This window comes from Thermobia domestica, chromosome 5 (assembly GCF_964235325.1).
Source record: "Thermobia domestica chromosome 5, izTheDome1.hap1.1, whole genome shotgun sequence".
NCBI classification, from domain to species: Eukaryota; Metazoa; Arthropoda; class Insecta; order Zygentoma; family Lepismatidae; genus Thermobia; species Thermobia domestica.
The window spans coordinates 168,735,672-168,747,021 of record NC_137458.1 but is presented as its reverse complement, the minus strand read 5'-3'; the positions used below and the strand labels follow the sequence as shown (position 1 = coordinate 168,747,021).

The following is an 11,350-nucleotide window of genomic DNA, read 5'->3' as shown; positions in this document are numbered from 1 at the left end:
TCGGAATCGCTTAGTTTCAGAGTTACAGGCAGCCAAAAATGTGGGAAAATGAACTTCAGAGGTGAATATCTTCGAAACTACTAGTCATTGACCTAAGGCGGTGTATTTTCGTCTTAGACTTGTAATATGCTATATGCAAAAATGTATGATTTACAATCTTATCAGTGGCGGCGCAAGGGACTTCCACACAGGAAACGACGGATACTCGGATATTCCATTCGGATAGATCCATTCTATTCATGACATATGGCACGAAGTCTCAGCAAGTCACAAAGATTCGTTGACAGAATATGAATATCTGGAACAGAATCAAGATGGCGAAGGGTTTTTGGTTTGTGGTGAATGCTTTCATACCTACAGAAGGGAATGACTGTAGTGAATAAAATTAAATTAAATAGAATCTTCAGTTTAATGTTTCATGATACCCTGTGGGCTAAAGGAGACAGATACAAATATTTATGATATTTAATGATTTTGTAACAATTAGCGCAATGACGATGAGCGAGAAAATGCGGAGTATTCTCTGCAAAACTCGCAGACACAAAATTTTCCCACCATAAATTCACTTGGCTTGGAATCGAAGATGGGGTCCCTTGCAGTAGAAATGAACGTTCTACCACTGACTCACCATATATACCCTTTGTTTCGCTTTCTTATTAGCGTATTACCTGACCAGGATATTAGTGAGGTTTTTCGTGGAGGGCGCTAGTGTAGTGTTTACATCAGTTTCTAGGTAAGCGCGGTGGGACAGGGGAACGGAGAGCGTCACTCTGCAGTGTATCCAACGATTTTCAAAAGTTGCAGTTTACATGTTATAAGTAGCCTAATCTGTTTCGCTTAATAAAGAACTCCATAAATTATATAGTTGTTATTGAATGCAGTAATGGTTATTCCTGCAGTAATGCAGATGTATTGTGGATAATGGCATATGCATGGAAATTAACAATTTTTGTAAATATTGCTCACTTTTTGCAACGTTTTTTTGGGGGAGGGGCTATCGAAGAAACGTGCCCCTCCAAACTCTTGGGCCTAAACCTTTGAAGAAATTCGCTACTTTCTACGGTATTTTAGAAACTCACAACAAGGCACAATATCACATTAACGCTCTTGAGGTCGGAAAAGCGTTTCTGAAAAACTACTGGGAACCAGTGAAATCAGTCGAGAATCAAATCAACTCGTCAAGAAGACAAGTCATCCAAAATCGCGACAAACTGAAATTAATGTTGCGGAATGTGATATTCCTTGGAAAGTGATATTCCTGGAACGATGCTTGTGCAGATAATTGGACCTCAGATGGTGGCGGTGCAGAAACTAAGTTCAACGAGGGCAATTTTCGAGAATTGCTCAAATTTAGAATGGCTTGTAGTGACGATCTCTTAAAGAATCACTGAAAGAAAACATCGAAAAGGATCATTTTTGGCAATAAAACCACACAAAATGCCCTCATTGAGGGTTGTGGATGTCACAACCCTCACGTCTGTAAAATTGTCAATCGAGTGCGAGAGGATCAGTTTTATTCTATTATGTTTGATGAGACTACGGTCGTTTCGCACACATTTCAGCTGTCTTTGATTCTAAGGTACGAACACATGGGTGAAAAAAGAGAAGACTGTCTCATTGATCCTCCACCAGCAGAGCTGAAAGGTGAGGACACTGGTTCGAGCTCGGAATCCGAAGACGCAGAACCGCCCGAACTCTCACTGATTGGAGGGAAAATTGGAGAAATTGTTCTATCTTTGCTACGAGATTTCTCACTCGAACCGAAAAACTGCGTTGGCATTGGTACAGATGGTTGCGCCATCACGAACTCTCAAAGTCGCCGGCAGTGCAGGAGATCCTGAATGAGGCTTCAAATGCGCTGCACTGTTCATATTGTAGTCACTGCCTCAACTTGTCCATCTTCAGGTCGTCGTCAGTACAGTGCGTGAGGAATTGTCTGGGAACAACGAAAGAGAGCATTGCGTTTTTCACCGCATCTCAAAACTTAATACTGTCCTTAAGCTTACGGTTAGTGGCCAGTTGGAGACATTGTGTGAAACGAGATGGGTTGAACGGAACGACGCGGTATTACAATTTCACATGAAATTTCAATAAATAAGTGAGGCTCTACAGTGTGTTCCAAGTTGTCCGAGTTAGATACAGCAGCCAAAGCATGGGCACTTTCTTCTGCCATGCACGACAGCGAGTTTATCGTAACTATTATGTGTCTTCAGGGTGTTCTCACGATAACCCTCCCCTCAATCGACTTTTGCAGAAAACAAATTTAGACATGAACGCAACGTCAGATGCCATTCAGGACACTATCGCAGCATTAAACAAGAAACGTTCAAACAGCAAAGAATTCAAGGCAACTTTCGAAGCAATATCCAGAATGGCTGCTAGTGTCGACGTGCAGATTCAAACTCCTCATCTCACTCAAAGACAAACACATCGTACGACCTTCAGGGCAGATGACACGACATGTTACTACTGAAGAACTGTCTACATTCCGTTTATAGTCGGTTGTAGAGGACCTCAAAACTCGTCTTGAAGTTTTCAATGTATACGGACTCAACATTTTATTGCCAAAACGCGCAACTGACTAAACTCTGAGCAACAACTTCCGCATTGTAGCAGAAAGATTTTACAAAACTATCGGAACTCAAGAGAAAATGCTGTTTTTCCTCTTTAGTTCTGAATTTGCAATCTGCACTTCTAAATGGAAGAGAATTAAAAAAGAAGGTGGAACTCTATCACGGACTGCGTTGGGGGCCTTGCCCACCAGCGACGAAGATCTTCACGTGACTGACTATTCGAAAACTGCCGCGCATACTTGTAACCCTGTGGTACGGATTCCACGTTAATCAGTAGGTCTCATATAGCCTCGCTGTTGAAAGGGACGTTTAATTCAACATCAACTCAACTTGTAACTCTGCATTCGAGCGTGGCCAGTGCAGAACGATCTTAATCCACATTGCACCGACTGAAAACGTGGTTGCGATCTCGTTCTGGCGAAAAGCGGCTGAAGGAACTAGCACTTTTAAATGTCATAGGGACATTGTCGTAGATCGCGACAATATTATATCGACAGATACGCCTTGGGTGGTATTCGCCGAAAAGCGTGTTTTGAGTGTAACTTCTAAGTTCTTTTGTCCTTTTGTTTAATTCATTTTACTACCTGTAAAATACAGAAACATTATGTGTTGAGTGTATTTTTTCCTTTTACAAAATATTAAGTCTGAACAGCTATAACGTAACAGAATAGATGCCAAGCTATGGTCAGTGTCCGTGGCTCCCTTCGCTCTCGGAGGGTGACCTTTTTCTCCCCCTTTTTTGTAGAAAATGAACATGAGCCGCCACGAAGGGCAGTGTGTGTGTGTGTTTTTTAGACAGTCGAAACGTGTGTGGTGGATGTGTCTTGTGTCGAACTATTGTGGTGCAATAAAAACATTCAGTGAGAACTTCACATACAGTACATACCTGTGTCCACTAGTGTATATTAAATAGTTTGTTAATTAAATTAGCTATATTTTAACCAGGTTACGATTCATTCCTCTAAACAAACAACAAGTAGCGAGGCGCAAGGAAGGTTTAGTAAATAATGGGAAATGCTTTCGTGCATGCATCCCGAACATTTGGTCCTCCGGCCGGATTTTGCTGTTACAAAAAATCGTAAAGACTAAAAACAGAGCAATATTTTGAACTGTGTGTATATATGTGTACTGTCTTTTTAGTAGTGTTCGAAGAAGAAAGAAAAGTGAAATTGTAAAGAACACCAGCGTAATTTGTGCAACCGCTGAACTGCCTGTGTCTCGTTCACCCCCCCCCCCCCCTCCGTTGTTTGTTTAGCCGTGTAGTGAAAAGTGACCAACGATGGAACAATTACTTGCTTCCAAAACTTTCACCAAACGCGAAATAACGCGCTTGGAGAATAAAATAAACAGTGAGTCCTTCAATAAAGCTTTAGTGAATACGTACATAGAGAAGGCGAATCAACTAGCAGATGACTGTAAAAAACTTGTGTTAGATCTTACAAGAACCTGTGATCAAGAGACATTTGATACGTACGACAAAGAAATAGAAACAATGCAAGACAGAGTGGACGAATTCTACAAAACAAGTGGTGTGGACATACTACTCGGTGCGGACGTGTTTCCATTACTCGTCCAAGGAGGCAAACGCATGGGACCTCAAGGTGCGCCCATCGCATTGGAAACGGCACTGGGTTGGGTGTTATCGGGGAAAGTGAATTGCAGTGGTTCATCAGCAGTGTCTGCTTTTCATGTGTGCTGTGATCTAGATGTCTCATTGAGGCGATTGTGGGAGATCGAAGAAGTACCGTTTGTGCGTCCCTTAACAGTAGAAGAAAGGAAATGTGAAGAACATTTTGCAGTGACGCATCGAAGAGTTAATGGTCGATAAGAAGGTAGCTTACCGTTTAAGACCAATCACTCTGACCTTGGCTATTCTCGTGATATAGCAGTAAAACGACTCCATCAACAAGACAGAAAGTTTGTACGATGGCCTGGCTATCAGGAACAATATTGCAGGTTCATGGCAGAATATTTAGAACTCGGTCACATGGAACCTATTTCACCAAGTGAAGACAGTGTGTCCCCAACAACAAGTTGCTACCTTCCTCACCATGCCGTTTTAAAGGAGAGTAGCACAACTACTAAACTGCGTGTGGTGTTCGATGCTAGTGCAAAAACCACGACAGGTGTGTCACTGAATGAAACTCTCATGGTCGGTCCAAGATTGCAAGAGGATCTCACGTCTATTGTGCTGCGTTTCCGAACTCACCCGGTGGCCCTATGTGCAGACGCAAAAATGATGTTCAGGCAAATTCGCGTGAAGCAAGAAGACGCAAACTTTCAACGCATTGTGTGGAGATCGGATCCGAAACAGCCTATTCAAGACTACAGGTTGCTCACAGTCACATATGGAACCGCATGTGCACCATTCTTAGCAACAAAATGTCTCCAGCAGCTGGCCGTCGACGAAGGACACAACTTCCCGTTAGCATCACCAGTTGTGCTTAACGATTTCTTCATGGAAGATTGTCTGACTGGGAGTAACTCGGTGACAGAAGCAATTCATCTGCATTCACAACTAGTACAACTGTTAGAAAAGGGAGGGTTTGAATTGCGCAAGTGGGCGAATAATGAACCAAGTGTTTTAGAGTCAATTCCAAGTCATTTAAGAGAAACAAACGCGATAGATCCTTGGGACGATAATGATGCTATCAAGGCATTAGGAGTGCAGTGGTGTCCGTCTCAAGATACATTCTGCTTCAAAATCACCGTACCAAAGACTCGTCATAGTGTTACGAAGAGACAGTTATTGTCTGACTTGGCCAAACTATTTGATCCATTGGGGTGGCTAGCTCCTACTACCATAAAGGCCAAACTCCTCATGCAGGAGATCTGGAAGCTAGGAATTGGCTGGGATGACCCTCTTCCAAGCAACATCATCAAACAATGGCATGACTATTGCGATGAACTTCCACTGCTGCAGGAAGTGAGAATCCAAAGATGTGTCATTCCACACGATACAAGGGAAGTCCATCTCGTTGGGTTCTGTGACGCGTCAGAGGCTGCGTATGCTGCTGTAGTGTATGTGAGATGTGTGCGTAATGACGGAAGCATTGCAGTGAACATGCTAAGTGCAAAAACAAAGGTGGCTCCTATCAAAAGGCAAACACTACCACGTCTTGAACTATGTGCCGCAGTGCTCCTAGTGAAAGTAATAGACTTTGTGTCTCAGTCCCTTAAAGTCGAAATAGTCAGCACGAGTGCCTATTCTGATTCGACGGTAGCCCTTGCTTGGATTGCGTCATGCCCAAGTAGATGGAAGACATTCGTGGCAAATCGAGTAAGTGAAGTACAACAACGAAGTAACATCAAGTGGTATCACGTGAACAGTGAGACCAATCCTGCAGACTGTGCGAGTCGTGGTGTTAGACCGTCCGAGCTGATCAATCATCGATTGTGGTGGACAGGTCCACAGTGGTTAGCAGCAGAAACAGTGCCAGCTGTAGAGGTTAACGATGAGACCTCAGATGCAGCGATTGTTGAACAAAGGACGTTGGTTGCTACAATGCACGCCAAGGCAGATATTAGCCTTCTCTCAAACTACTCTTCGGTAGCAAGATTAAATCGTGTGACAGCTTGGTGCAAACGATTCATAAATAATTCAAGGAGTAAACCTGATGCAAGGCTACATGGACCCTTGACGGCGAGTGAGTTAGAAGAAGCATTGTTTTGTTGGATTCGGTTGGTACAAGAGGAGGAATTTTCTCTAGAGCTGAAATGTCTTAAGGAAAACGGTGACGTACCAGCACAAAGTAAATTATTTTGTCTGCATCCATTCATAGACAATAAAGGTCTGCTTAGGGTAGGAGGAAGGCTGCAAAGGGCACAATTAGACTTTGACGAGAAGCATCCTATTCTACTGCCACGGAAACATACTTTAACCGAACTCATTGTGCGTGACGAACATGTAAAAAATTTACATGCTGGTCCACAGCTACTTCTGTCAGTTATTCGACAGAAGTACTGGATACTAAGAGGAAGAGATGTAGTGCGCCAGATCGTGAGACAGTGTATAACCTGCCACAGATTTTCTCGAGCTAATACAACTCAACTCATGGGACAATTGCCCGCTGGGCGTGTAACTCCAAGTAGGCCGTTTAACCAGTGTGGGGTAGATTACACTGGTCCAGTGTTGTTGAAGAACACAAAGGGGAGGTCTGCCAAGACATATAAGGGTTATATTGCATTGTTTGTATGCTTCAGTACAAAGGCCGTGCATATTGAACTAGTGACCGAAGCATCTACTTCAGCCTTTCTCGCTGCGCTTAAACGTTTCGTGGCGCGTAGAGGGAAGCCAAGTGACATATACAGTGACTGCGGAACAAACTTTGTAGGTGCAAACCGTGAGTTGAAGGATCTTTTGACAATAGTGACGCCGACAGGAGTTTCAAATTCAACAAGTGATTATTTGAGCTCATTTGGAATCCAGTGGCATTTCAACCCTCCAGCCTCACCTCATTTTGGGGGATTGTGGGAATCCAACATCAAGTCGATGAAGTATCATTTGAAACGCATTTTGAAGAATGCAGTGCTGACATACGAAGAGATGATAACTGTGCTAGTTCAGGTGGAAGGATGTCTTAATTCGCGATCACTAACTCCCATGTCAGCGGATCCTAGTGATCTTAGGGCCCTCACACCCGGTCATTTTTTAACTGGCGATGCATTGTTAGCTCCACCACAAGCGGATTTCATAGGTACAAAGGTGAATCGTCTCACAAGATGGCAACTGACTCAACAACTAACGCAGCACTTTTGGAGACGGTGGTCTTCCGAGTATTTGTCGCAGCTTCAACGAAGACCAAAATGGTGCAAAGAAACTGCCAACTTCAAACCAAATGACATGGTGATTCTTCGCGAGACCAACCAACCCCCGCAACTGTGGAAACTTGACAGGATCGTTGAGACTCACCCAGGAAAAGATGGTCTCGTGCGTACGGTGACGGTGAAAACATCTGACGGACTCTACAAGAGGCCGGTAGTGAAGTTATCCCTATTGCCTTTCGACGAAAGGGAGACATCAACAGTTCAATCTGAAGACAAGTAATTGATCATTTAGTATATTTATTCTAACATTTATTTGCGTAGTATTGTAAACTTTAGTATTTCATTTCATCAATTGTCAATATTAAGATCTTCGATATTGGGATTTGTGTTGAAATATGGATATTTCAAGGTGGGCGGCGTATGTTGAGTGTATTTTTTCCTTTTACAAAATATTAAGTCTGAACAGCTATAACGTAACAGAATAGATGCCAAGCTATGGTCAGTGTCCGTGGCTCCCTTCGCTCTCGGAGGGTGACCTTTTTCTCCCCCTTTTTTGTAGAAAGTGAACATGAGCCGCCACGAAGGGCAGTGTGTGTGTGTGTGTTTTTTAGACAGTCGAAACGTGTGTGGTGGATGTGTCTTGTGTCGAACTATTGTGGTGCAATAAAAACATTCAGTGAGAACTTCACATACAGTACATACCTGTGTCCACTAGTGTATATTAAATAGTTTGTTAATTAAATTAGCTATATTTTAACCAGGTTACGATTCATTCCTCTAAACAAACAACAAGTAGCGAGGCGCAAGGAAGGTTTAGTAAATAATGGGAAATGCTTTCGTGCATGCATCCCGAACATTATGAGTGTTCTAAAATATGTTTAACCTGATATTTTTTCTAGCGAAATATTTAGTAAAGCATAGCCACGACAGGTCTGTAGACAGAATATCGTTTTGGGGGAGGGGCATTGTGGTGAAAATTCCGTGGCAATTATATTTTTTACCCTCTTTTCCTGAATCCGTTTTACCTTTCTTTTTTGGGGGAGTGATTTCGGGGAACATATCCCACTCCACAACAAAGAGCCCCCCCCAAGACGTTTGGTTTAATCCGCCAATGTAGCATACAAGTGAGTTTCTACCGTGTATTAAGCAGATTATATAAAAAAAATTGATTACGTTTTATTTGATTTCATTATAAAACAGTAGAAACCTGTAAAACTCAGTAATAAGATGTAATGACTAAAATATTAATTATGGGTTGGTAGCTTAGATACTTGCGCAATATCTTGTAACTGTAAGTTTAAATCAAGTTAAGGCTCGCGATGCTTGTATTTGTTTTAATGTAGGTCTATCGATTGACAACTAAATTATTTTCTTGAGTTGTAGCCAAGAAAGAATTCCGATACGTTTCCACTCGAGAACTGTGGAAGTTCTCTCCGTTGGTCTATTGGCTAGCGCATGTGTCTTTGTTGTACGTGGTTCTGTGAGAACCCAACAATTAATTTTACAATGTTTCACTTTCATTAACCATCTGTCTCCTCTAGCATAAAGAGCATAATCATGGGACGTTAAACTAAAGAAATTTTATTTCATTGTTTCGATTAATGTGAACCCTTTGGGGGAAAAGGAAGTGAAGAAGAAATTTTCCTTAATTTTTTAAAGGGCTACGGGATTGAATAGCTTGTCTTTCGGGATTGCCTTGTAAAACCTGATTACAATGTATCTTTCTTTTAGGATTATAATCGTAATTCAGCCTTTTGGTAAATGTGAAATAAAAGTATCGATAAAACAGCAGCGTATGGGTAATGTAAACATAATTATCATTGGTTCAATACACAATAAATTCACAACTTTTATTTATGAGCATAGAAATTCCCTTTGAACTCCCTCTGAATTTCTTTCAGACCCTAGGTCTCTTGTGACAAAGAATTAATTCTATTATCTGTTTTCATACACAATATAATTTTGAAACTTGGGAGCCTAGTGTTGTCTTTGTGTCTGTAATACGTCATCATTTGTCGATTTACTTCAGAAGACTGAATTTAGCCCGTGAGCATAAGTTGCATATAGTTCAAACATATCAGATGTACGGTTTTGTTTATCAAATCCTGTGTGCACATATGAAATTCAAAGACAAAGGTAATCAATCGTCTTTAAACAGCTGTATTTTTATTTCAAGTGTAAGTACTAAAATGTGCTACGTAGATTTCCGGCCAATTGTTTCATCGCCGGTATCTTTGTGCAATGAGATAGCAGTGGAAGACAAACTTCGTTCTTCTAACTTGATATTTTGAAAAACTTACGCAAGTGGTTTTGTTACTTAAATATATATCTATTCACTCTAATCAATTTCAAAAGTACCATTAACTTTATAACATAATGAATGTAAGAGTTACCCTGAAAATGTATTTTGTATTTCTTTTTTAATATGAAATTCATTTTTTCTGAATTTCACGAGCTATAAGAAATCAATTGTCAGGCTCCCCACTTTAAATTTTAATCGCTCCCCTACCACCTCAATGTAATATTGGGTTTATTTCTTTTAAATATTTTTTTTTAAATATGGTAGAAATACTGGATTTTTAAATTACCAAACCATGCTAAATAATGACAGGTTAGATATCAGAGAAAGTTATCTTTATCTACCTTCTTAATTAGGGGCGGATCCAAATCTCCTTCGGAGGCGGTTAGGTTATCAGTTTCTCTCTCACCAGTCTTTTGCAGCACATCCGAAAATGATCTCAATGCAAATTTGTTACTAAAGGTACTGTCAATCGATCGATCACATGGTCCAAATTGGTAGCAATTTCGAAGACGCCTTATCTCAAAACTACACAACAGAACTTGCTTTAAACAATGAAAGCGCAGTTGCCAAAGTATAACTTTGATTCACAAAGATGAACTTCGAGGTTTCGTTAACAGATGAATTAGGAATTCCTTACACTCTAATGCTACGAAGTTCTCAGTGTTCCTTTGTACAACACTGAGGTTAGTTTATTCGTAAGTTATTGTCATATTAATATGGAGGGTGTATGTACTTTTTTTTTTGCAGTCCCTTAAAATGTTCTGAAAATAACTTCCATAACTTTTGAAATTGTGTTTGTCTTAACTTGAACATATGCGTGAAGTGGTTTATTATGAACAGGGCAAAAACAACTGTGATAAATTAATTACAAGTGATCCGGTTAGAAACACTGTTGTTTGTATTTTAGTTCCAAAATCGGCCGCCCGCACTCGTTCGCTGGTGGACTAATACCTATGATGAAGTCCATGGAATTATCTATCTGAACAAACAATCTAATAACAAATATTAGAGTCCATGGAATTATCATTATTACAGTGTGAACGGTAACTGCCCATATTACGCCGCGTTCTTCGATTTTACTGAATTACTTTAAGACAATAAAGAGGAATAAAAGTTTACAAGGTGAGCCATATAGTATCTAAAAACTGTTAAATTAGTATCTAAAAACTATTAAATAAACTAAAATCTGTTCATAGAGGTCTGGAATTGGGCCGCAGTTTATAATATCATAACTTAATATTTTTCGAATAAATTGTTCCATTAATAAGTTATTGGGTGATGAACAAAGTGACACTATTATCAAAATTTTGCAAATCAATTAAGTAATTAATTTGTAATTAAGATATGTTTCATATGTAATTAACGGTTGGGCTAGTGACACAGGAAGACAGAAAACAATTAGAGTTAATTATGATTTAGCAATTTGTAAACAAAATAGAAGCAAAAGGTGAGGAAGTCATGTTTTCATCAGCTGGTTTATATTTATTTATTTATTTATTTATTACACCCCTGTCTTTCACCATATCGACTGTGATCAATCCACTTTCTTTCTTTCTTTCTTTTTTTTTCTTTTTACAAATTTTGAAACCAACCATTAAGTTCATTTGTAGTACATATCAAATTATCTATTTTCCAAATTTTCCGCATTAGTTCCTGTACTTGAGTTACTAAAAAGAAAAAGAAAAAATGAGAAGCACAACAAAAACCC

General features: G+C 40.1%; 1 protein-coding gene across 1 annotated transcript; it reads left to right on the top strand.

The window, feature by feature from the left end:
- The first annotated feature begins 4,533 nt into the window (after positions 1 to 4,533).
- On the top strand, positions 4,534 to 7,620 carry LOC145685309 (uncharacterized). The gene has a single exon (XM_081757682.1). It carries the CDS (start codon positions 4,534 to 4,536, stop codon positions 7,618 to 7,620), a length of 3,087 nt encoding a protein of 1,028 aa, XP_081613808.1.
- Positions 7,621 to 11,350: the final 3,730 nt, after the last annotated feature.

Bases quoted from the DNA above. Each gene is read 5' to 3' on its own strand.
- LOC145685309 (XM_081757682.1), top strand. From the start codon at position 4,534: ATGGCAGAATATTTAGAACTCGGTCACATGGAACCTATTTCACCAAGT.